We start from the raw sequence: 26,927 nt of genomic DNA on the forward strand, positions 1-26,927 counted from the left end.
GCTGTAGGTTGTTGGGATATGGAAATATATATGGAGAGAGAGACTGATAGAGGGAGAGATTTGTGTTCAGTGTTTCACTACTCTTCTTACTCTCCCACAGATCCTGATATCGGAAGGCTTGGGCCTCTATGCAAGAGACCCAAAGTTTGTGAACTTCGCCAAGCGGGAGATCGCTGACGCATGTAACATGACCATTGATGAGATGGAGAACGCAGCCACAGATCTGCTGACCCGTTCTACTGGACAGCCAATAGGACGCTTCGAGGAGGAGTTGGCAGATGAGATGAACTGTGTGATTTCCTACTGAGAGAGAGGAAACAGAGAGGGAGGGGGAGGGAGGGAGAGTTGGAGGGCAATGAGATAGAGCCTTACCTCTTTGTCTCCATCAACATGGGGGGTAAGAATGCTGTCGCAAGCTATTGATCTTAGAAAACGGTCTATATCTCTTTAATCATGCTATATTTATTTTCCAGATCTTCTCAGTTAATTTGGCTTTGTTGAAAGCATCAGTGTGTCTTGAACAAGAGTCTGAAAGAACCATTGTGAATTAGACAGCATATACAGTACAGAGCCAAACTATTGAGGTTTGGCCTCAATACTCTTTACACATTATTCTAATGTACTATAGCCTGCCGAACATGATTGCAATTCGTATTCTACTCTGAAGTAGTTTATCGCTATTTTCAAAAGCGGCATTTTTGGATTGTATTTCCATTTTTGGTACTGTTTAAGAATTGCTGTCACTTATACACCCAAATCATACAATAACCCTGCTAGGGCCATAAAAACATATTAAAAGCTGGCATAAATCAAATAAAAAAATAAGAAATACAGTACCTGTCTATAGTGCAAGTGAGCTCCAGTTGTAACCATAGATAATGAAAATGGGTTTATGCCCAGTGAAGCATTAGCATAGCATTAACAGTAGACTTTTGAACCATATCAAATTAAATCAACAGAAACCCCAAAGAAGATTCTCATGACAGTCATGTTAATGGTTCCTCTCTAGGTTACTTCCTAGGTTCCTGCCTTTCTAGGGAGTTTTTCCTAGCCACTGTGCTTCTACATCTGCATTGCTTGCTGTTTGGGGTTTTAGGCTGGGTTTCTGTATACCACTTGGTGACAACTGCTGATGTAAAAGGGGCTTTATAAAATACATTTGATTGATTGATTTATCTCCCTCAGTGAGAAACTTTGAAATAGTATTTATGTACGTATATGGTTAACAGGAACGCAACTTGTAAATGTAATAATAACAATTGTTAGATTTATTTTATTGTGACTGCTAACACTTTGAACTGTCAGGTATTTGTGTGTACAGTAATAAAGTGTCATGTACTTTTCTCAAAGTTGTCATGTAGCTAGTTCATTTAGTAGCAGTAACAATAAGGCCGGAATTTAATAATGCAAATACTGGAGACATGAGCTTTTCATAAAGAACTGGCATAACTCTACATAATTATAGAGGGTGTAACATTTCATGATTTTAAGGAACATCATAAATAATCATAAAAGAAACACATGAATTGCGTAATGACTCATTAGTGCCTTAACAGATGGAGAACATCTGTGTTTCCTTGGCCCACTCAGTTCCACATTTAGAAACTCCTCTTTAATTACCATGACAACACTTGGCTTAGTGGCTGATTTTCAGATGTTTTTGTTTTTCTGCAAAGAAGATAAATGAAGTTGTATATGACTGGCCATATTTGACTGAGAAACATGATAATGGTTAAAAAGGATACATCTTTTGTCAAATGAACCTCCAAGGGGACGGTTGAGCTAACGTGCGCTAATGTGATTAGCATGACGAACATTTCCCAAGACATAGACATGTCTTATATGGGCATAAAGATTAACAATAATTTAATCTAACTGCACTGTCCAATTTACAGTAGCTATTACAGTGAAAAAATACCATGCTATTGTTTGAGGAAAGTGCACAACAACAAACTTATCACGGCACTTGGTTTGATAGATTCACAAGGTTAATAATGGACTTACATTCAGTAATCTTTCTCTGATTTGTCATCCTGAGGGTCCCAGAGATAAAATGTAGCATAGTTTTGTTTGACAAAATACATTTTTATATTAAAATGTAGGAACTGGGTTCTACAGTTTGAACCCCTGCTTTGTCAGATCTTTTTAAAATCGAAAGTTTTTTGGGCATTTTAGCTAACCCTTTTCCTTCCTAACCTTAACCTAATAATCCTAACTTGCTACACTCTAAAAATGAGGGCTTCAACAAGGGTTCTTCTAAGATCCTCAAAGTTCCTTGAAGAACCTTAGGGTTTTTGGCACTGAAAAATGGCCCCAAAACATTCTTCCAAGAACCCCATAGGAGATGGGATTCATTGAGGAACCTCTTTAGTTCTTTGGAGTTCTTGCAGGAACCGACCTGCCCAACTGAAATATATTTTTATTTGAATTTGAGAGGACAGGAGGTGCAGACACCTTACTGAAAAATGTAAAGATGTCCTCAATTTAAGGTAAGGTTTCTCCCTTTATGATCTAAATTGATATTGTTTTATGATGATAGGCCTACCATCTATCTTTTCATATTTGTCCAAATGGCTGTGTTTGACACTTTCTCCCTTTAAAAAAAAGTATTTTTAAAACAAAAAATGTACACTTCAATGGATATGAATCAACAACGAGGTAAGAATATGTAAGATGTTAAAGGCTATAGCCGTATTGGGCGCAGATGACTGAACTGCTCACTTCTTTTTTTGTGTCTGTCTGCAGGTATACTGACGAGGAGGCCCACAAAGGTATGTGCAATTTGTATTGGTTTGTCTCATAATGTTATGCAGATCACATGTATCACCTACAATTCATTTGAATGAATGGTGTCTTTAAAACCTTATGACTCAGTCACAGCAGCCATCTTCCTCCTCCCTTACCTGTTCAATGAAGATCCCAGATGGCCTCTACATAATGGACAAGATATGTGTATGAAAACCACTGTCAAGTGAACAGTTTTTTCATTCACATAATTTTTACCACAAAAAATAAGATATGATTACTGTTGTGTGCACGTTTTGTTAATTATATGTATAATTATATATTTGTTTTATTCAGACTTCACCCTCCCTACACCTGTTCAATCATCATTCACTGCTAAGTCATTTTGGAAACAGGAGACAAAGGGCTGTGAGACATGGGTTTACATCTAGACACATGAAAAGTAAGAAGTATAAGGAGGGTACGGGGCAATCGAGGACGAACAGCAGAGGGGCTAATGATCTTGGAGCAGGGGGGAAAGGGCTCAGATTCCGGTGGTGTAGCCGCGGGGCTATAGCAGCGTGCCAGCGCATCTGGCTTAACATCCTTGGGTACCGGTCGTTGTTGTGGAAGCGAAGAAGTGGCCCGGGCCTTACTGAACCCCTCCCGGATGTCCTGGTATTCCACGGGAATGGCGGAGAGGTCCGGGGCAATTTCCAAGTCCCCAGGAAGACGTTCCGGGGCAGGCAGAGCTGATTTCAGGCAATGAGTGTGGCAGAATGGGCTCCAGCCCACAATGGCACCAGTAGACCAGTCAATCGAGGGATTATGTCGCTGGAGCCAAGAGAATCCCAATGCCACAGGAACCTGTGGAGACTCAAATAGGAGGAATTGGATCGTCTCACTGTGGTTCCCCGACACTCGTAGGTTGATGGGGGTGGTATGGTGGGTGACCCGGCCTATAGAACGCCCGTCCAGCGCTCTAACATTCATGGGAAAGGAGAGGGGTTGAGTGGGGATGCGCAGCTCGAATGCCAGGGTAATGTCCATAAGACTCATATCGGCCCCCGAGTCGATGAGTATCTGGAAAGAGTTGGACTGGTCACCCCACAGCAGGGTGGCATGGAGAGGGGGGCGAGTAGGGGGTGAAGCTAAATTGTCCTTAGGACCCACCAGTGTACTCATTCCTACCAATGAGTTAGGTCTCTTGAAGGGACAGGTAGACATATAATGACCGGCAGTACTGCAATACAGACAACTCTGGGTGTTAAGTCTGCGTACGCGTTCAGCTGGAGACAGCCTAGCCCTGCCGAGCTGCATCAGCCCGGGAAGAGGTAAATCGGCAGTCTTCAGAGGATTTTGGAGAAACTCCGGTAAGCCCGGATCCTCTCGGGGACATAGACACCGGGGACTTCCTGAGTCCATCAGATGCAAGGTGGGATCCTTGAGTGAGCAATTGGGACCGCAATCAGACCTCTTCTCCCTCCTACGTTCCCGTAGCTGTCCATCGATCTGGATGGTCAAAGCGATGAGTGAGTCGAGATCCGTCGGTTGTTCCAGGGCTGCAAGCGCGTCCTTTACTTCCTCCGATACTCTGTGCAGGAACATGTCGAACAGCGCTTCCGGGTTCCAGGTACCGCTGCTAGCATCCACCGCATAGTCTGCCACACCGAGGGAGTCCTGCTGAAGCTGGAGTAACCTCCGGGCTGCCTCTCTCCCAGACACCTCAGCCACGAACACTTCTCACCTCTGCCATGAATACCTCCAGACTGATTGTTGCTCCCACAATGCCATGGCCCAGGCGAGTGCCCTCCCGGACATCAGCGTAATGATATACGCTATCCTAGAGCGGTCCGAGGGGAATGAAGAAGGTTGCAGCTCGAAAATGAGGGAGCACTGAGAGAGAATGGCCCGGCAGGTTCTGGAATCTCCATCGTAGCGCTCCATGGGAGGTAAGCGGGGTTCCCGGGAAACCGGGGTGACGGCGCTGCTACCAGCCGGGTTACTGAGGGGCTGGGAGGTTACCGTCGTGGTAGACTGCCTAGTAGGTCACCCACGGATTTGCTCCCGCAATGCGTCCAAAGCTAGGTTGGGACTTTCGGCCACGGCCTAGAACCCTTCCATCAGACGGCGAAGCAACTCCTCGTGCCTTCCAATGGTAGCTCCTTGAGAGGAGATGGCGTTGCGGAGCTGGTCAAAGTCTGCTGGGTCAATCATGGCCAATTCGTACTATAGCGTTACAGGTAAGATCCAAGTGCAGACTGTGTTGAAGTAACAATGTTTATTACAGCAACAGAGGCAGGCAAACGACAGGTCAAGGCAGGCAGGGGTCGATAATCCAGAGTGGTGGGGCAAAGGTACAGGACGGCAGGCAGGCTCAGGCAGAGTGGTCAGGCAGGGGATATTGGGGAAGATGGGCGACACCTGGAGGGGGTGGAGACAATCACAAGGACAGATGAAACAGATCAGGGCGTGACAGCCAGAGGATATACTGTACCTATTGTACTTGGGGCTGGGAGTGTACCTCATGTTTGGGTTTTATGTATGCTTTGCCACTAAAATCATAACTAACACTGTCAACTAAAATATTGTGTTATTGTTGTTATTTTATGCTGATTAAAAATTATAATTAACCCCAAAAGGTTATTTGTGGAACCATTAATGGGGGTTCTTTGAAGAACTTATAGGGGTTCCCCCACCGTTTCAATTTGAATAACCCCTAAAGGATCCTCCAGGAACCTTTCCTTTTTACAATAATTATCATAAACCTCTGCATAAGTTTTCTTAACCTGGTACGAAAAGTCAAATCTCACATAAACTGTATCCCGACTAGTCAAAACCATTACCAGTCACCACCATCATGGTCAGCGTCCACTAGGCTACTGAAGCTCTTGTTTGATTTTTCACATCATATCAGGCTATTTTAGACCCGTTTTCTGTAATGATGAGTCGGTATTTAGTATGCTTAATGGTAACCAAACAGGCTTTACAGGCTTATGAGCGTCAACCTGAAGCCCTGAAGCTCAGACTAGTCTTGGCAGTGCAACTCGATTGCCTTTCCAATATCATGTAGAAATGCAAAAACCTGCCTTGTGCCCACCTCCCAACAAACGTAGTAAAAGACGTATGCCTGCATACCTTGGTGTAGTCTCTCCGTTATCCCTTGTGGCAATCGTTGTAGTCTACTAGAATAAAGCAGCCATTTGATTGGCCAAGCTGTCGAAATCGTCATTACTGTATGTCCAATGATTTATCTGACGTCTCTATGCTCCAGATGCCCTAGACGAGCTCGTGACGTAATACAGCTATTACCATCTCTTTATCCTCGTCCCCCCGTGGGCTGTTCCGGATGTAACTCCTCCCTCCCGCCTACCGGCTAATCCTCTTATCGGCAAGCAGACGGCCAAGATGGATGTTGTGAACCAGGTAGGGCTCTGGGATGAAAATCACCAATACCAATGTTTTCATTTGATTTAGTTATCTGAAAAGCCATAATTTCGCACGCCTGCAGAATGCGCACTTTGACGCGGTAGCGTTTTAGGGGAAAAAATAACAGGACATCATTATGGTAGGGGCCGCTGTAATTGTAAATCCGCGGACCGTTAGTTTGAAATACAGTGCTTTCAGTGGTCGACTCATGTGAACGAAAAGCGAGCACTGAGCTCCAAACACCGCAATACAGGCATGATAGATTACATGTGATTTAACCAATTTCACACCAGTAATTGACTGGTGCAGTGGAACGGTTGGCTCATAAATAGACCATGGTCCAAAAGTCAAAATAATTTATCAAGACACCCTGCGCAACATAATTTCAACAGTATTTCAAATAACCCAGACAAATAGGCTTAACACATCCAGGGTATTAGTTGAGGTGAAAGCTATAGGCTATATGAAGATATATTCCGTTTGAATTGTGGACACAGAAATTGATTGTTTAGTTGGAAAGCCTATTTAATCTATATCGCAATATCAGACGACGTCCGTCTCTTAGTCCTGTAGCGAGTTGTATTATAGGCCTATCAATTTACGAGGGGCGACAGACCGACTGGGAGTTAAAAGTAAGATATTGCGAGGTGAATCGATAGGCTAAAGACAGAATCGATAGGCTACAGGACACAGTTTATTTGGGGACGATCACAAATGCGACTGATGTGTTGCTTTCAACCGCACATGACAAGGCTTCACAAATTATAGCCTAAACTATAGGGCTAGCTATATCCACTATAGGGCCAACTACTATCGAGGTGACTCGAGGTTTTCTTTCTGTATACATTTCTAGTAGAGTGCTTGCTGTCTGTCAAGCTTTGGCGACAGCGAAAACAGTGGGATAAGCAGCTTTGTCTAATTCTATGCTGGCAAAGTCTCTCTCTCCCCCCCCCCCCCCTCTGTCTCTCTCCCACTCTCGCTCTCGTCTCCACTAAACGATGTCAGTGCTTTGTCACACGGCCTGTCGCGCCCCAAGTCAAATAGTCCAATTACTGTACTAGCGAACAAATGGCAGCATGAAAAAATTGATCGTATCACCGCCTCCTCCACCGCTCCTGAAAGATACATTTAAATTTAACTGACAGGTGCAAACTGTGGAGTAACGACAGATAGGCTATGCTGACAATGCATGTAGGCCTACACAGTACACACTACAAACGTTCAAAAGATAATTCGCGACAAATTCATAAAGCAATGTTAATTGTTGATTGTTGATTTCTGTGTTGACAGTTGGTGGCCACCGGACAGTTCACCATAATCAAACAGCCTTTGGGATTTATGAAAATCCTACAATGGGTAAGTTACTGTTTTTTTTTTTTACAATGTTTCATTTTTTGGCTTGTGACTGAGTGTATGAGAGGCCAAGGTGAGTGCGCGCCAGTATCCTTTCCGCGCGCATGAGTGGGTGTGGAAGACTATAGAATGTACTGGTATTGTATATTGCATGCGTAAAATCTAGATTACAGATGAGTGTGATGATATTAACCAATACACTTAAAAGCTATAAATGATAGGCCCATATATTATGCTATGGTTGGCCCTGTTCTGAGAATAGATTATGAATTTATAGTGATGTTGGGCCCTTGTACTGTGTCAGAACATGTCCTTCTGTCACACAGAGGTCACAAAGCTAGGTGAAGCTTTGTGCTCGTGACGACTAACAGGCAGCGCGAGGTGGCTGACACTGCCCATTCTCCCACTCGCTGCTTCCTCTCGGTTACCACCGGCAGGCAGGTCTCATGAAAACTCGACGTTGTTTCAGTGATACAATGTTACTGTAAATCGATCATGGTAATTGTGATAAATCTTTGTTCAAACTATCCAGGCCACTGTATTTATGTGTCCTCTCCTGTGAAGTTTGTTGTAGGCCTACCTGATCCACCAGATAATTAACTCACGTCACTTTAGCCTTTCGCTCTGTAATCTAATCTGGAGTCTTTTGTGACCACCTCATGCATTTGGGTGTAGTTACTTCTTTATGTGTAGTTGCGCCCTTCTAGGGTTAATCATTTTCGCACTTCTTTGTGTTGTGTAGTTGTTCCCTCCTAGGGCTAATCATTTTCGCTATAATTTCATGTTTTAGAAGTGGCACATAATGATTTAATAGGCCTACACTGAATTTAAACCTTGGTAGTAGTAGTAATTGACGTTGCTGCAGCGTCACCTGAAGAAGGCGCTGTCCACTTTCTGGGGTTCTGAAACGTCAAAATCGCGGGGTTCCAATTGATCGCTGTCCATGGTGCTGAATCTGAATCTCCACTATTTGCTTGTTTGTTTACCTTTTAAAATTCTTCATGTCGCCTCAATGCTCTATTTGTTGTACTGTGCTGTAGCATGACAATCGTTGATTGGCAATTCATGATGAATCTGTAATAAAGCGTTCCACACATTCATGTCACAAAATGTACTTCATACATCCACATCATGGTTTCTGCATGCTTTATGTTCTCTTTACTCAGTAACACTCGAGGCACAGTGTGACCCCTCTTCCAACTTGTTTTGTGCCAGGGGCTAGAGGTATTCTTCTATGTAGATAGGCTCTCTCAATTGTACAAAGAGGAGTCTGGCTGAATTTACACAGGCAGCCAAATTCTGATATTTGTTTCACTAAATAGTATATTGACCAATCAGATCTGAAAAAGATCTGATGTGAATAGATCTGATGTGATTGGACAAAATACCAATTAGTGGCAAAAATATCAGGATTCAGCTACCTGTGTAAATGTAGCCTCTGACTCTCGCTGAGTCCAGCATGATGATGTTAAGCAGAAATTATGAGCTGTAATAATTTGGACAAAATATGAATGTAATGTGTACTACGTATGTAACTTGTAATTAGGAACACCTCTCAACCACATCATTACCAATTCTTTCTCATCTATTTGTTATCACACATTTGTGATAGCATCAGAACTAGCACACACACACACACACACACACACACACACACACACACACACACACACACACACACACACACACACACACACACACACACACACACACACACACACACACACACACACACACACACACACACACACAAACAAACACGATACATAGTCATTACTCACCACTGACTCACCACTCTCACTCAACAGAACAAATCAATGTACAGTATGTGCTCATTGAGGAAGGTAAAGTAATGAAATCTCTTCCTCCCATGTTCCATTTGGACTCACTTTGCTAGAATAACATGATGATTGGCTGATTGAAAGAATAGGATTAATTTATGAGAAGACACATAGACCTACATACAAAAAGCAACATCAGGATTTAAATAAAAGATCCCCAAACAAATGTTCTACTCTAAATCACAGCAGGTAAGAGTAACACAGGGTAGCAGACACTGAGAGGACAGTTCTGACAGCATGACCTTGTCTGTAGTCCTTCCCCGGAGCACTGCTAGTGCTTGAACATCACATTGTTACTTCTCTGGGTCACATGGTTAACAAACCTCCATGCCTGAAGCAGCACACAGGGAGGAGGCCAGAGCTCAGGAATCATAAGTCATAAAGGCCTACATCTGCATGTTTCTACATCTGGATCGAGGTGAGCCTAAAGGAGTTAATCCCCTGGCCTAAACAGATCCATATGTAACTCTAAATCAGCATTCAGCATTTATACATTCACATATCAATACTCATCTTTTACTCCATTTACACATCCCTACTGACCTCTCATTCAACATTCCTGCTCTCCAATATACACGTATGTTTTTCTGTCAACGTGTGTATGTAGTGTACACACAGGAGGGACGCTGACACAGACATTTTGGCTAACTATATTTGTTGCGATGTTTTAGAATGCAAGCCTTCTATGTTTTGGTTACCACTGTGTCTACCCTAACAACATCCTGCCCTGGGTTACGCTTGGGAACTAGGTTATTTTTGTCTTACCTTGGGATTTACAGTTAAATGCTCTGTTACAGTTTACATATTTGCTTTACTGATTCACTCAGTGCACTGTTGTGCTGTAAGAACAGTTTTCATACTGTGTGGTCAATACAGTAGAGATCTGTGATAATCTGGCCCAGTATTCTATAAGTGGTTCCTGGTGTTGTTGATCATCAAAGCTGCTGATTGTAGGATATGGTAAGGAGTTTACATGTTAAACCTTTGCAAACTCATTGCCAGGGCTCTCTGCCCACTCGTCTGCCCCTGGCTTAGAGGAGATGTGATTGGTTGAAGCTGTCACACTTTGGATTCCTGCCAAACTCAGAGACAGAAAGATGCTGGTGAGCATACATACAGTAATTACATTGTGATGGCTAGAATTGTGGTCCTACAACATCCATTTATGCTTGTGTATCAATCAATGTATTAAGTTCAGTTATTCATTTACTTGAGTTAATTTTGGAATACCTGTGGTTTTCAGTCTTGTCGGACTTGGCTATAAAATCGGTGATAAGCAGGTATTTATAAATGCAGCTGCTTCTAACACAGAGAGGGTGTGTGTGTGTGTGCCTGCTTGAACAGGGGTAGTGTGTCAGTGGATTTATGTGAGAGACTGCAACATTTACCATGTTAGTGGGAACATAGAAATAGAATGAACAGAACGGGCGTCCCCATTCAAGTCAATGACGCCATAATGGGTGGACTGGCGACCATTGCGAGTGTACCCATAGGATCAAAGCAGGAAGTAAGTGTACCCATCAATATGTGCTGTGATTTGTTGATTGAACTCAACTCACATGACAAAAAAATTAATTCCATTGCATGAGCCACATCAGTTAACATCCTTTGAAAACATTACCATGGAAATTATTGCATCACAATACCAGGCAGCCATTGCGAGTTTTACCCATGAGTTTACCAGTCAAATTGGCATGGTTAGAAGTTCCAAGCCCATTCTATTCATTATATTTCTATGAGTGGGAACCCCCACCCACCCCCCTCTATGCTCATTGTATGTTGCCAATAGCATTACCATGGTATCTGACAATGTGTGTGAAGCTATGTATTTTCTCAACTAGCCAGCCTGTCTCCATTTGTCTTTCTTCAATATATTCCCATTCATTCCCTTGCCCTTACTCCAACCTTCCTTTTTTACCGCAACCTCTTGTTAGGGAGACCATGGTCATATACCTCAACCTCTTGTTAGGGAGACCATAGTCATATACCTCAACTTCTTGTTAGGGAGACCATAGTCATATACCTCAACCTCTTGTTAGGGAGACCATAGTCATATACCTCAACCTCTTGTTAGGGAGACCATAGTCATATACCTCAACCTCTTGTTAGGGAGACCATAGTCATATACCTAAACCTCTTGTTAGGGAGACCATAGTCATATACCTCAACCTCTTGCACTAAGAGCGTGTTAATGAATGTTGCAAATAAGTGAAAACAGACACAGCATCTTTATGAACCAGGAAAATGATTATACTTTATGTTACTGTGCATGCCAGACTACCTAAGTGAGAGCTAAATTATTACAAGAGGATCATTTGGCATACGTTGTGGACTATCCACGTTGGAGGGTGTGGGAGAGTTAACTAGCCTGGTGCCAGATCTGTATGTTCTTCAACTCATCTGACTATGACAACGACCGAACACGGCAAAGAGTAGTCAGCTAAAGCATAAACAGATTTGATTCTTCCATGTCAGAGATGATTCCATGTTCTGTTTTGTTGTACTCCTCCTTCCATCTTTCATGCATGCTTATATCCAATCTGTTGAGGTTTTCATTATCACCCTCCCCCCTCACACTCCTCCCAATGATTATTAAAACCTGTTAATAAGGAGATGGGGTGGAGGTGGGCTGTGTTGGCGCGCTAAAGAGTAATGAGACAAGGGAGTAAGTTAGGTGTTTGTGTGTTTGCGCGTGTGTGTGTGTCAATGTGAGTGTACCGTTGCACAAGCGCGAGCGCGCATGTGTGATTGTGCGTGTGTGGGAGTGTGCGTGTGTGTGTTTGCGATTGTGGGTCTGTGTGTGTGCGCGTGTGTCCGTGCGTGAGGGTGTGTGTACAATAGCCCTGTGCAGCGTCCTTTAGTGACAGATGGTGGAGGTCCTCAGTCAGAGTAATAGACAGATTTTCCATCCAATGGGATCTGAACTGCAGGGAAGGGAGGGTGTGGTAAAAATAGGCTGACTGTATAACCTCCTATGTCAGTGTGTGCAAGTGTGTGTATCTGCATGCTTGTGTGTACGACAGTAGGTTAGTGGTCAGGTACACAAGCGCTGGTTTGCATTACTGTACACCCCCCTGTAGAACTGTAGCCTGGGCCGTAAAGAATAACTTATTTAGTAAAACAGATATATCAACCAAACATGTTATTTTACATTTCTTGTATTTTCTTTATACAAAAGCGCACAACTTTAGGTGTCGGGGTAACCATGGCAACATGTGTAGCGCTGTAACCTGGCAATATAGCTGCATTAATTTGCAGTCTGTGTGGCTTTGTCAGCAGCCTGCAGTGGTTGGAGAAACATTGGAGTGCAGGAGACACAGCAGATGGTGAAACCACAGTGTCCGGTCTTTCAGCAACAGCATAGCTTTATTGGGGTGTTCCATTATACTGCATGGGCTTTCCTTTGGTTCACATCAACACCTATTTCAGACCAAACTAGAGTTATGCCAATTCCTCGACAGAGCACAATCTTTGTGAAGAAATCATCCCAAAATAAGGGCCATTTAATAGATGTATTCTGCTTCTCCCTACATGTCTCTCTGTCTGCGTCATATTCTTTCCCCATTCCTTTGATCTCACTACTCTATTTTTCCCTACCCTTCCCTTTCACTTCCCTTTTACTTCCACTTGCTGTCTGTAATTCTCCTCCTCTTCTCATCCTCCCTCTGTGTCTTTCAGATCTTTGCCATCTTTGCTTTCTCGACATGCGGCAGCTACTCTGGCATGTTCAAGATGAGTGTGGAGTGTAAAAACCGGTCAGATAGTGACCTGAGCATTGAGGTGGAGTTTGAGTATCCATTCAGGTCAGTATGCCTATTCAGTCACACGTAACCCCCTGAACCCGCACAAATATGGTCCGTCTGTAATTTCTACAGTACCACTGGGCTGCAAACGTCAGTGGTGGAACATTAATCTGTAAACTATATTAACCCCGTTTGACGTCTCTCTCTTTCTATTTCTCTCTCTCTCCCCTTTTCTCACTGTCTCCCATCTTCTGTCTTTCTATGTCGCTTGTCCTTTCCAGGCTACATCAGGTGTACTTCGATGCCCCAACCTGTAAGGGGGGAAACCCTGAGCGTCTGTTCCTGATCGGAGACTACTCCTCCTCAGCTGGGTTCTTTGTCACCGTCGGTGTCTTCTCTTTCCTCTACTCCATGGCAGCCCTTTCTGTGTATGTTTTCATTCTGGAGAAATACCGTGAAGGCTGCAAGGGAGCCCAGATTGTGAGTTTGTCTTTCGCACTTCTTGTTTCTAGTAGGCCTACACTATTCCATACCATATTCCGCTACCTCTGCTACTAATATCATAGTAATAATGATATTAACTTTGAGCTTGATCATGATGATGTTTCTGATAAGAACTTTGAAATGGATTATGATGATGAGCATGTACAGTGCCTTCGGAAAGTATTAAGACCCCTTGACTTTTTCCACATTTTGTTACGTTGCAGCCTTGTTCTAAAACTGATATAAAAACGTAAAAAACTCAGCAATCTACACATAATACCCCATAATGACAAAGCAAAAACAGGTTTAGACATTTTTGAAAATGTATTACAAATAAAAAACAAAAATACCTTATTTACATAATGTAAGTATTCAGACCCTTGGCTATGAGACTCGAAATTGAGCTCAGGTGCATCCTGTTTCCATTGATCATCCTTGAGATGTTTCTACAACTTGATTGGACATGAATTGGAAAGGCACACACCTGTCAATATAAAGGTCCCACAGTTGACAATGCATGTCAGAGAAAAATCAAGCCATGAGGTTGAAGGAATTGTCCGTAGAGCTCCAAGACAGGATTGTGTCAAGGCACAGATCTGGGGAAGGGTACCAAAACATTTCTGCAGCATTGAATTTCCCCAAGAACACATTGGCCTCCATCATTCTTAAATGGAAGAAGTTTGGAACCACCAAGACTCTTCCTAGAGCTGGCCGCCCGACCAAACTGAGCAATCGGGCAAGAAGGGCCTTGGTCAGGGAGGTCACCAAGAACTCGATGGTCACTCTGACAGAGCTCTAGAGTTCCTCTGTGGAGATGGGAGAACCTTACAGAAGGACAATCATCTCTGCAGCACTCCACCAATCAGGCCTTTATGGTAGAGTGGCCAGACGGAAGCCACTCCTCAGTTAAAGGCACATGACATCCCGCTTGGAGCCAAAAGGCACCTAAATACTCTCAGACCATGAGAAACAATATTCTTTGGTCTGATGAAACCAAGATTGAACTCTTTGGCCTGAATGCCAAGCGTCACGTCTGGAGGAAACCTGGCATAATCCCTACGGTGAAGCATGGTGCTAGCAGCATCATGCTGTGGGGATATTTTTCAGCGGCAGGGACTGGGACACTAGTCAGGATCGAGGCAAAGATGAACGGAGCAAAGTACAGAAAGATCCTTGATGAAAACCTGCTCCAGAGCGCTCAGGACCTTAGACTGGGGCAAAGATTCACCTTCCAACAGGACAATGATCCTAAGCACACAGCCAAGACAACACAGGAGTGGCTTTAGGACAAGTCTCTGAAGGTCGTTGAGTGGCCCAGCCAGAGCCCGGACTTGAACCCGATCGACCATCTCTGGAGAGAACTGAAAATAGGTGTGCAGCAACGCTCCCCATCCAACCTGACAGAGCTTGAGAGGATCTGCAGAGAAGAATGGAAGAAACTCCCCAAATACAGGTGTGCCAAGCTTGTAGCGTTATACCCAAGAAGACTCGGGGCTGCAATCGCTGCCAAAGGGGATTCAACAAAGTACTGAATACTTCTGTAAATGTGATGTTTTTATTTGTTTATAAATTAGCAAAAATGTCTAAAAACCAGTTTTTGCTTTGTCATTATGGGGTATTGTGTGTAGATAGATGAGGGGGAAAAAACGATTTAATACATTTTAGAATAAGGCTATAACCTAACAAAATGTGGTTAAAAGTCAAGGGGTTTGAATACTTTCCGAAGGTACTGTAATTTGCTAATGCTTTATAATGAGATTATCCTCAGGACTTCGTTGTGACCTGTGTGTTCACCTTCTTCTGGCTGGTGGCTTCTTCTGCCTGGGCTAAGGGTCTGTCGGATGTGAAGGCATCCACTGACCCAGACAAGGTCCTCTTACTGATCGAGGCCTGCGACGAACCGGAGAACCGCTGCCGTGAAGTCCATGACCCTGTCGTCTCTGGTCTCAACACATCTGTGGTACGGAATTCAATTGTAATGTTGTGATTTGTAAAAGGGCATGGACTGCTGAGGATATGACGGAAAAATCCTGTACTACAATATATGGACCCCCTTTTTCTTTTTCTTCGTCTTTTTCTTCCATTCACCCCGTAGGCATTTGGCTTCCTGAACCTGATCCTGTGGGGAGGGAACCTGTGGTTCGTGTTCAAGGAGACTGGCTGGCTAGCAGCTTTCGGAGGCACATACCCACCTTCCCAGGAGAAAGCGCCTGCCCCAGAGTCCTTCGGCCAGGACGGCTATGGGCAGGAGGGCTATGCACAGCAGGGGGATGCCTATACCGGCAACCAGCGAGGCTACCAGCCCGACTATGGCCAGGGTGGCTACACCGAGGGAGGTGGAGACTATCAGCAGGGGGGATACGAACAGCAGCCCACCTCCTACGCCAATCAGATGTGAGCTGGTCCACCCTATGGCAGCTGGAAGCTGGTGAGTGTCAGTGCATATGATGGAGAAATCCTGAGAATACTGATAAATGACTGTGAGAAATACTGCATTACTCTTCCAAAGGGAAATACAGACTGTGGCTTTATGACATCTTCATAATCTTTAGGTATGCATTAGTTGTAATATTTCTCTCTCTCTCTCTCTCTCTCCCCCCCCCAACCCCAGGGGCCACCATGTGATTTAGGAGTGTGGTGTCTGACCACCACCCATAATTCCACACTCCTCTGTTTGTCTGTTTGTGCATCTGTGAGTTGACAAGAGGAGGGAGGGAGGCAGGGAGCGAGGGGTGGAGGAAGGTGGGCTCTTGGAAGGGGAAGTTATCAACACTGTGTCCCTTGGGAGAGGGTTATTTTGTTGAGGGGGAAATGGGTCCTTACTGTAACATGCTGTTTATTCTCGTGATGTATTTAACTGTAGAAGACAACAGGGGATTGATTGACAGTTTGATCGCACAAGGACAAACTTGAATACAAAACCAAAACATGAACATCAATCTTCTAAAGGAATAACACTTACATGAAGGACAATAATGGTAGTAATATTTAACGTGGGAGAATGTATTTGTCTGTGCTATGTAAATATCAACATATTCATATAGAAATGTACACAGTTGAATAATTGTGCACTCCATATTAGTTGTTATACAACAAATGTAGAGAACAGAGTTATTCAGTTGTATTTACTTCAGTTCTGTTTAGGAGCTCACATAGTTCAACCCTCGTCGTTTTTTTATATTTATGTTTTGTGTTTATTTTATTTCTCCATGTGTGTTTCTTCATATTTTCAGTTTCAGAATAGAGTTATATATTTTCTATTTTCTCATTGTGCTTTTTTATTTGTTCAACATTACTGAGTGAGTTTAACGGCATAGAGTAGAGAAGATGTGATGGCAAAGGATGAAGACAAAAAAGAAAGCAAAAAGAACGACGAATTCAGAGAGAGAGTAGAGAAGAATGAGAGAGGTGTTAGCAGTGCAGAGGTGTTAGCAGTGCAGAGGTGTTAGCAGTGATTTATGTATTCATTACAACTTGTATTCATTGTCTTATATTTTCCATTTAAATATTACTCAAGGATTTAGCTATGTTTGTTCCAGAGAATCTCTTAAAAGCTGAAATGCAAAAAGGAGAAAATGCATCTAGGATAATGAAAAAGTAGTTAGCATGGTAAGAATTGGTATTCTGCTAATACTATGCTGTTCCTAAAAACTGCTGTACGTACTATGCTATCAACACTCTTATTTAAAGATGATTTGAGGTTGTGAAGTCAACTGATGTGAAGGGGATCATTATTTTTAATGTAGTTTAGAACTTGGCATCGGATAGATTGGGCCCAGAACCTTGTCATGTTTCGATCGACTATTTATCTAGTCTAGAGATGAGTCATAAGACAGAGTTAGTAATCATGTTTATTCACAATTTATTTTGGTTATCTGATCAAAACGCATCCATATATTTACATAGAACTAAATCAGTATGGCAAAATGTGTCATTTTCAAGACCATATACAAGCCATAGAAAATAAGTATTTTTACATATTAATATAGCCAACTGAGTTGTCCTGAACTGTATCTTGTTTCCATGTAAATAAAATATCCTGCATCCCCGATCCCCCCACAACCACACATTCACTCTCAAAAGCAGGTTTACCATGTGTCTGACTCCTGGAGTTAGGGGAGGGGGGGGGTGCAAGTGGCAAACAAGTGTTACAGTAATAGTATGTTTGGCTCATCATAAGGTGACAACACAGCACAGTGCAGCTCTGCTATATTTTACACAAACTACAGGGACTTCACATGTTGCAATGGTCACTCTTTTCAAGGTCATGTAGATAGGCTTACCTGCCATACTGCCAATCCTTTCTTTGGATAGAAAACCTGTATTGCCAAATGGAAACAGGACAGGTGTGTCTTGATAGATAGATCAATAGCTTCCACAGTTATCATCACAATTAAATTGTTTTTCATCCATGTTATTCCATTATGCAGTTTTGGATCCATACATATTTTTTTTATCAGTCGGTGTAGAGGCACCTCACTTTCTCTCCCTTCTCCTGTGTTTTTCTCTATATCGTTCTCTCTCTCTTTCTTTCCATCTCTCTCTCTTGTAGCTCTTATAAATATGCTCAATGAAATATGTATAGTTAGTCGTTAGTGGTGAATGATGTCTTGTGATACTCTATGCCTTTGGATAGTTGTGGTTATTGTTTATGATGTATTCTTATTACTATTTATGATAATGACTATTACAATTCAGAGAAAAAAATATCCAAGATTCTCCAGAATTCTATTGTATTTTTATTTTATGGAATCCCTGTGAAACAAAATCAAATAAACTTGAAATTATTCTGTTGAAGGGTAAATGTCTTGTCTAATTCTCTAACCTTGTAGATCATATGCATTGTTCATGCTGTACTATTTACTGATTGATGTTCAGTAGCATGGGGAGGTCCCATGTCTGAGGGTATAAGGCATGCCTACTACTAGGCTATGTCATGACGTTGGCCTGATGGGGGAGGTTTATGACCCCCATAAATACCTTTCCCCTTTTTCCTCTCTCTACTCTACCAATGTGACTATTGAAAATCCCTTTGTTAACATAGAGAGTCTGGTAACATCAAAAGGTGGGAAACTGAACTATATTTCGGTAATCCAACCAGTTGAAAATATGCGTTGGTACTTAATGAATATGATGTCAGATCAGTTGGCGTCTGAGACATTATTACTAATGACAGGATGACAAACTGTATCTTGGAAAGTAGACACATTCTAGTTATCAGATTCACATGGAATTGTTGTGCTATTTAAATGTTTAAATATGAAACTATTTGTGAAAAGATTAAATGTAATTTTAGCTTCTTAAATGAGAGAACGGTTTGTCAGAGAGAAACTCTGCTCGCTCAGAAGCCCCGCCCAAGTGAACAGACTTTGGTTGTAAACTTTGAAACACACCCTTCTGTCACCACTATATAAACCCGTTGACGAAAATGTAACTTCCTGTTCCAAGGACGTGAGGACTTGCGGTCTCCACGTTGAAAGGACAAAGACCACCTACTGAACTCAGCCAACCTCAGCGTGAGCTCTGGTTGAACGACAGGAACCTAACAAAATTAGCATTGAATCTCAACGTGAAGGTGACGACCTACACGCCGGAAGGATGAATTTTGACTATACCAGCCAGAATATAGCATGGCAACTTGGTATGAACTTTGAACTCTTATTCACTAAAGAAGTGATACCTCCTAGCTGTTGAGTTAGCACAGCAACTGTAGACATGGGCTAGGAGAGGACGGACAGAGTAACTGTTCTACCACATGACGACGGTACTACCGTTGTTCTTTGAAGAATGTCGACGACGGTACTACCGTTGTTCTTTGAAGAATGTCTGGTGGTAGAACGGGTACCGTTCTACCACCAGACATTCTTCAAAGAACAACCCGGCCTTCCATCTACGACCAACCGATCGAAGCGCAGCGTAAATAGAGTAAATATTTATTGCATTTTCCTTTTCCAAATGGGCGGTTATTTAGAATGCATAAGATTATGTACTTACGATAGAGTAGCTGCCTAAGGCCCGATAGAGACACAGAATATTTTTGTTCCTCAGTCTTCCCGCTCTTTCATTCAAAACCCAACCCCCTTTCTTTGTGTAACCAGCCGTCATATCTGTTCTGTCCGCTAGGGACGTTTTCCTTTATGACATAATTTGTAATCAATGTATGATCCATTCTGTGTAGATTTAGTTCTGTGTGATTATTTAGGTATTTAGTAAATAAATAATTAAACCACATTTTGTATTGCTGATTCAACTTGTTAGCCAGGGTTTGTGAAGATAACCAAGAATTTACAACTTTCAGATGAGACTAAATATGGTGACGATTAAATATTGACTGCTGTTGAGGTAAAATATTACCAGGTCTTTAAGAGTTTATTCGGAAGATAACAGCTCTATAAACATTATTTTGCCTGATTAGCTTAATCATGTAATATTAATTACAGAGAAATTATTTTATAGAATAGCATGTCATATCACTTAATCCGGCATAGACAAAGCCCAATTGTGATCTTTTTTCCATTCATTTGTATTTTAACCAATCACATCAGTTCGTTTCACATCAGAACTATTTCAGAGCTAATCTGATTGGTCAAAAGATAAATTAGTGAAATAAAGATCAGAACTGGGCTGCCTGTCTAAACGCAGCAATGGAGTGACACAACTTCTAATATTGGCACATGTAGTCCTGCTGCTGTGCCACATGATGGCATGATATCTCTGTTTTCCAGAATGCTACTATTGTAATGCATTGAATGCTTTTTCATTATCAGGGTTTGTAAAATATGATTCAGAAAATCTTCAAATCCTTTAAAGTGGCTGTGATTGATATATACATTTTTTTTACTTTTAAATTCAAAAGATGGTTAAAACACTAATTTTGATCCCTTTGCCCCATCTATGAATTTGAGAGTGGTTACATTTCTCCAGCACAATCCTTTTTTTTAACCTCTTTTTCTCCCCAATTGGTAGTTACAGTCTTGTCCCATCGCTGCAATTCCCGTACGGACTTGGGAGAGGCAAAGGTCGAGAGCCATGCGTCTTCTGAAACACGACCCCACCAAGCCGCACTGCTTCTTGACACACTCCTCACTTAATCCGGAAGCCAGCCGCACCAATGTGTCGGAGGAAACACCGTACAGCTGGCGTCCAAAGTCAGCGTGCATGAGCCCAGCCCACCACAAGGAGTCGCTAGAGGGTGATGGGACAAGGACATCCCGGCCGGCTAAACCCTCCCTTAACCCGGACGACGCTGGACCAATTTTGCACAGCCTCATGGGTCTCCTGGTCGCGGCCAGCTGCGACACAGCCTGGGATCGAACACGGGTTTGTAGTGACACCTCTAGCACTGCGATGCAGTGCCTTAGACCGCTGTGCTACTTGGGAGGTCCTCTCCAGCACCATCCTTAAACTGTTTGCCCAAAAAGGTGGCGGGGAAGTTGCTTTGTTATTGTTTGAACTCCAGATTACCCAGTGGTGTAATTGTGCCTGGAGAAGTGGGTATGCTCTAATTTTGCACACAAAAAAATCAAAACGGCAAGCCTGGCGAAGGAAATGTGCCCTGTGTGAAAAATTCTATGAGAAACAGTGACATACACTCCATATTGGTTGTTCACAGTTTAGATTTTTGAAGGTAGTTACCCTTTAATTCAAGTGTGCAGGCACCTACCACTATTATTTGATTGGCATTGTTTCTGTAGCACATGACATGTAGTTTGCAAAATAAATGGCCACTTGATTAATGCAAATAATAATAATGATATAATTCTGACCGGTAGGCATGGGCTACTTTGTAGCTAGTTAAGATTTAATAGAGAAGGTTTTTGGGAAAGCCTTTCCATCTAGCAGAAGACAGTTAGGCCTATCATTAGCATCGCTATATTTTCCTTGTTCCTCAATTGTTTGAAACCTGGACGTTTTACTTCATATTATGAGCCATGTCTTACGTTGCTTCAAAGTAGCCTATAGCCACACAAAAAAACATAGAAACGTGCAGGCAATTGTTTTTATAAAGACTTACTCATATGCGTTCTGTTCTATTGATTTTCTTTAAACGTTATTTACTTGGCTAGCAGCCAAATGCATTATGTTAATCATATTAGCAACCCAAGATAGTTGTTGCATCTTTAAATCCCTCCTCTTTCTCGCGGATATTTCCATCTCTGTGCATTAATTCGCCTACTGCCCGTGTGCACATTGCTGTGCCTAAAATGTGAAGAAATAGCTTATCAACATTTTAAGTAAAACATTCTGTTTCATCAGCACGATTCATTGATAGGGCGTATACCTGCACTACACTACTTGATAAGTATCAATGAGGATTAAGTGAGTATGCGCAATGCCTATTGAAAAATAAGTGGGTATACCCTCCACTACACCACTGAGATTGCCCCTCTAATGAACAATAAATTAACAATACAATTCTGTTCTATTCCTATTCTATTCTGCATAGAGCAAAGTAAATGAAACTACACATTTTACAAAAAGGTAACGTGTCATGCATAGCCGTGGGCAACTGCTCCGAATCTGTTTGCTCTAAAAACTACTGTTCACACCCCCCAACACAGTCTCACATTCAATTCGCGCATATATGTACAAAATGTATTTCAGCAGATTTCGTGCGTTTTTGTGCATTTTTGGGGTGTTTTGGGGTGGTTCAATTCGTTTGAAAATACACGAATTTCTGTGCTACTTAATTCGTGCGAAAAGACACAAATTTAACCAGTAGGTGACACACAAGCCGTTGCAACAACCATGTAGACGCGATAATTTGTATTTCATTTTTGTTCTTCTTAATGGCTAATTCAACGTCATGAATATACAGAAATGTTGTCTTTGTTTAACCATGTTTTAAAATGTGTCGTTGTATGCTTATATGTACTGTTTTAGACTTGCTGAACAGAATTTGAGAAAAGACGCACATTTACCTGCGACTTAATTCGTGGGAAATATTGTTTTATTAATGCCAATGCTGTTTTCTGTGCTTGATTTCGCTTAATACTTTGGATACTGGTGCACTTGTAATCAGAACGCCTTTTTGTCATGTAGGCAACCATACACGATTTTCTTCATAACCCATTTCATATTTCGTGGAGTCTAAATTACACAATTTTCTTCATAATGCATGTATTACATGTTAATGTAAAATAATGAATTATGTTGGCTTACACTTATGGCCTTTCCAAGGCCTTTCCATACCTTAAGGGAACATTTTAGCACTCGCCATATGGTTAGTGAGAAACGCCACATTGCAAATGTAAGGTCCCTTACTAGACGTCCTGCAACGTTTCTAAAATTCGCGGACGGCGTCGGGCCGTGCGCGGGGGAGAGATCTTTCAGGAAGTCATCAAACTAAATCTCTCGGACGTTCGGTTTCCGTTTTATAAAAATAACACATTTTGGTCATTTTTCCGCAGTCTAGGAAATTCCCACCAGAGGGAAAATAAATAATATTGCAAATGCACAAGCACATTGCAAATGCATGTGGCCTTTTCTCCTAAACGGAAAATATTTCGAAGACGTAATGGACAGTTGGCCCCGAACAAGATGGCGTCGAGGCCTCAACGCTTTTTGAGTTATGGCCATTTTTCTGGGATTAAAGGTCAAAAACGTAAAGTAGGGTGCTAATTTGACCGCTTCACGTCAAAGTACATAAGCATACGGTGTCAGGAAAAAAAGAACCAGCCATTTATCTATCGTAATTTAAGAGAAATCGTACATTGACAAATTGGTCATGTTCACAAAAAGGAGTAAAAAAAAAAAAAGTTACAGATCCAGTTGCAGTGTGTTCAGACAAACATTTTTTAAGTGGGTCTCGAAGCTCTGCCACTGCATCGCAGTGCTAGCTGCGCCACCAGAGTCTCTGGGTTCGCGCCCAGGCTCTGCCGCAGCCGGCCGCGACCGGGAGGTCCGTTGGCCTAGCGTCGTCCGGGTTAGGGAGGGTTTGGCCGGTAGGGATATCCTTGTCTCATCGTGCTCCAGCGACTCCTGTGGCGGGCCGGGGGCAGTGCGCGCTAGCCAAGGGGGCCATGTGCACGGTGTTTCCTCCGACACATTGGTGCGGCTGGCTTCCGGGTTGGAGGCGCGCTGTGTTAAGAAGCAGTGCGGCTTGGTTGGGTTGTGCTTCGGAGGACGCGTGGCTTTCGACCTTCGTCTCTCCTGAGCCCATACGGGAGTTGTAGCGATGAGACAAGATAGTAATTACTAGCGATTGGATACCACGAAGAAAAGGGGATAAAAGGATGGAGTGAAAAAGTACGGTGCTTAAAGACACACAAAGCCTGCAATGGCATTGCCATTATCTCCAGGCCGTGCCGAGTTCAACGAGATGCCCCGCTTGACCGTAGCTAGCTCGGTCTGAGTGCAGCGACAGGGACAAGAAGAAGGACCCAAATGACCCTTTGACCTCAATTTCATATTTATTTGTTTTTGGGAGACAGAGAGAGAACCGTTAAGGTTAGAAGCACAATTTGACCTCAGGAACGTTCCTAAGGTCCTCCTGATCTGTGCAAGCCTCACATTGACCGTGTGGCATTAACCCTTAATAGTTAAAAGAAGGTGTTTACATCAAACAGTTTACAATGACATGTCTCCCCATAGGAATACATTGCCTGCTCCCCTAAATTCAACCTGAAGCCTATGTGGGTTAATAATGCCTTATGAACCTGTCTTCGATGACAATCCATCAGGCCACTATGAGGTCTACCTGTGTCGATTCTAAGCTTCCTGGAGCAACCGGAAGTGGTTAAATCACCCTAAAAGTGTTTGCCATACCCAACCTGCAGTTTGAGAGAAATAGTGCATTCAACCCTATATAAATCAGTGAGTTCTTAACGTATAGACTTAAAACTCAGGATTCTGTAAAAGCCCACTCCAATGAGGATATGTGTTTACTTTCAGCTTCCTGTGCCAACCGGAAGTGCCATAATTGGTGTCAAAAGGGCTGTTTCGAAGGGTTAAAAAAGTAAAATCTTTCCAAAACTTAATATATGTGAATAGGCAACCCTCATGAACTGTAAATCAGTCATTCATCCCATCAGATTTCAAGGAAAAATGTACACACCCACACAGAAAGGATGGAGTGACACACTGAGGGGCTTAGAGGCAGACAGTGCCTGCAATAGTTACTTTTGTTTGAACTTTTAAAGAACCGTCAGACCTAGAGTTCTGAAACTTTACAAACCTGTTCTAGAGCTCAGGTCGATTAAGCACGGTGAGTTATGTGGCTCTAGAAGGTTCTCGGACCGATAAAAAGCCTCGGTGCATTTGCATTGACTTCAATTCATTTTGAGCATTACAAAATGGTGACATTTAGAAAAGTCCCAGAGTTGCAAGACTAGGTGCATTGAAACCGGCTCGGCCCATAGAGACGGACCCCGACATTTCTGTCCGATAGCTCATTCAAGGACCCCGTAGCAAGGCATGGAAAAAAGTGGAATTTCAGCACCAATTAAGGTTTTGCTCGGGCACCGAATGACCTATCGAGCCGAAACTTGGGATTCGAGGTCGCCTCACATAGGGCTAAACATAATGTGAAAACTGGACCCGCAGCTAGAACATAACTACGTATTATTTGTTTTATTATGGTTTAAATGGAAGGCGCTGTGAATTTTGGGCCTGCTCTGAAATATGTGATAGTTGGCTTCTAAACGAGTTGGAAAAAGTGAGTTTGGAGTCAGATGGTATCAGTTTGGTGTCTGAAAATATCTAATTGGCTGATGGACACTGACTTGCTAGTTGACTTTTGTGCATTTGCAATATGTTTCAACAGTGAAAAACCACCAAAATAGCATTCTGAAATCACCACTAAAAATGACATCACCATAGCCGTGCCGAGTTCAACGAGATGCCCCGCTTGACCGTAGCTTGCTCGGTCTGAGCGCAGCGACAGTGACAAGAAGATGACCCTTGACCTACATTTCAAGTCTTTTGCTTTTGGGAGACAGAGAGAGAACTGTTAAGGTTTAGAAGCACAATTTGACCTCAGGAACGTTCCTAAGGTCTCTGTGCAAGCCTAACATTGACCGTGTGGCATTAACCCTTAACAGTTAAAAGAAGGTGTTTACATCAAACAGTTTACAATGACATCTCACCCCATAGGAACACATTGCCTGCACCCCTAAATTCAACCTGAAGCCTATGTGGGTTATGAATGTCTTATGAACCTGTCTTCAATGACAATCCATCAAGCCACTATGAGGTCTACCTGTGTTGATTCTAAGCTTCCTGGAGCAACCGGAAGTGATAAAATCACCCTAAAAGTGTTTTGCCATACCCAACCAGCAGTTTGTGATATATAGTGCATTCAACCCTGTGTAAATCAGTCAGTTCTTAACGTATAGACTTAAAACTCAGGATTCTGTAAAAGCATACCCCGATCAGGATATGTATTTACTTATAGCTTCCTGTGCCAACCGGAAGTGCCTTAAAAGGGGGTCATAGGTGCTGTTTCGAAGGTTTAAAAAAGTCAGATCTTTCCAAAACTTTAAATGTGTGAATCGGTCAACCCTCATGAACTGTAAATCAGTAATTTCGCTAAACAGATGTCAAAGAAAAGCTCTCTCTCACACACACACACACACACACACACACACACACACACACACACACACACAAGGATGGAGTGAAAAAGTATGGTGCTTAAAGACACACAGAGCCTTAAATGCTTTTAGGGGGGATCCAGACTTCCATACCATACCATTATTGATGGACAATGGCAAGGCTGCCATTGTATTTTCAGTTACATTCTGTTCAATAAAAATGGTTTACACGTTTATTTTTTAAGAAATACATGGAACTACAACCGAATAAAACACCATTAACCATCATGCATTGCGTACATTCATTCTATCCTGAAAAGTCTGTTCAGAAAAATCGAAAACAGTACATATAGGCATAAAACCACAATGTTTTAATAGGGATTAAATAAAGACAATATATATATAACCTCTTATGATTAAATGGTTAAAAAAATACAAAATATCTATATATTCATAACGTAAAATAAATAAATACAGGCGATCGCGTCTATGGTTGTTACAACGGCTTGTGTGTCGCCTACTGGTTAAATTCGTGTCTTTTCGCACGAAATAAGTAGCACAGAAATTCGTGTATTTTCGCACGAATTAAGTAGCACAGAAATTCGTGTATTTTCAAACGAATTGAACCACCCCAAAAATGCACAAAAACGCACGAAATCTGCTGAAATACATTTTGTACATATATGCGCGAATTGAATGTGAGGCTGGGCTGCACCCCCTGCGTGAGAAAGCTGCGCACTAAGAAGTGGTTCCCGTATGTGCCCACCAGTAGACAGTTCTAGTTACGTTGTCAAGAACATAGTCGACGGTGTTGCCAAAGC

The 26,927-nt window shown here is 42.5% G+C and overlaps 2 protein-coding genes across 3 annotated transcripts in view; both read left to right on the forward strand.

Annotated features, from left to right (window-relative positions):
* The window catches only part of LOC139557506 (voltage-dependent L-type calcium channel subunit alpha-1D-like), a 41,671-nt gene extending 41,364 nt beyond the window's left edge, over nt 1–307 (forward strand). The window contains exon 46 of the mRNA XM_071372441.1: nt 101–307. Within this exon, the coding sequence (XP_071228542.1) occupies nt 101–307 (207 nt within the window). The remainder of the gene's footprint in view (nt 1–100) is intronic.
* A 5,720-nt stretch (nt 308–6,027) lies between these two features.
* On the forward strand, nt 6,028–18,377 carry LOC139557508 (synaptophysin-like). Of its 2 annotated transcripts, none has more exons than XM_071372446.1 (7): nt 6,028–6,150; nt 7,444–7,509; nt 13,026–13,150; nt 13,372–13,570; nt 15,405–15,533; nt 15,669–16,001; nt 16,185–18,377. In XM_071372446.1, the coding sequence occupies exons 1-6, from the start codon at nt 6,133–6,135 to the stop codon at nt 15,969–15,971; spliced, it is 840 nt and encodes a 279-aa protein (XP_071228547.1). In that variant the 5' UTR covers nt 6,028–6,132; the 3' UTR covers nt 15,972–16,001; nt 16,185–18,377. The 2 variants fall into 2 exon arrangements, with proteins under 2 accessions (XP_071228547.1, XP_071228546.1); XM_071372445.1 differs by having other exon boundaries at nt 6,029–6,150; nt 15,342–15,533.
* Nucleotides 18,378–26,927: the final 8,550 nt, after the last annotated feature.

This window comes from Salvelinus alpinus, chromosome 28 (assembly GCF_045679555.1).
Source record: "Salvelinus alpinus chromosome 28, SLU_Salpinus.1, whole genome shotgun sequence".
In the NCBI taxonomy this organism is placed as follows: domain Eukaryota; kingdom Metazoa; phylum Chordata; class Actinopteri; order Salmoniformes; family Salmonidae; genus Salvelinus; species Salvelinus alpinus.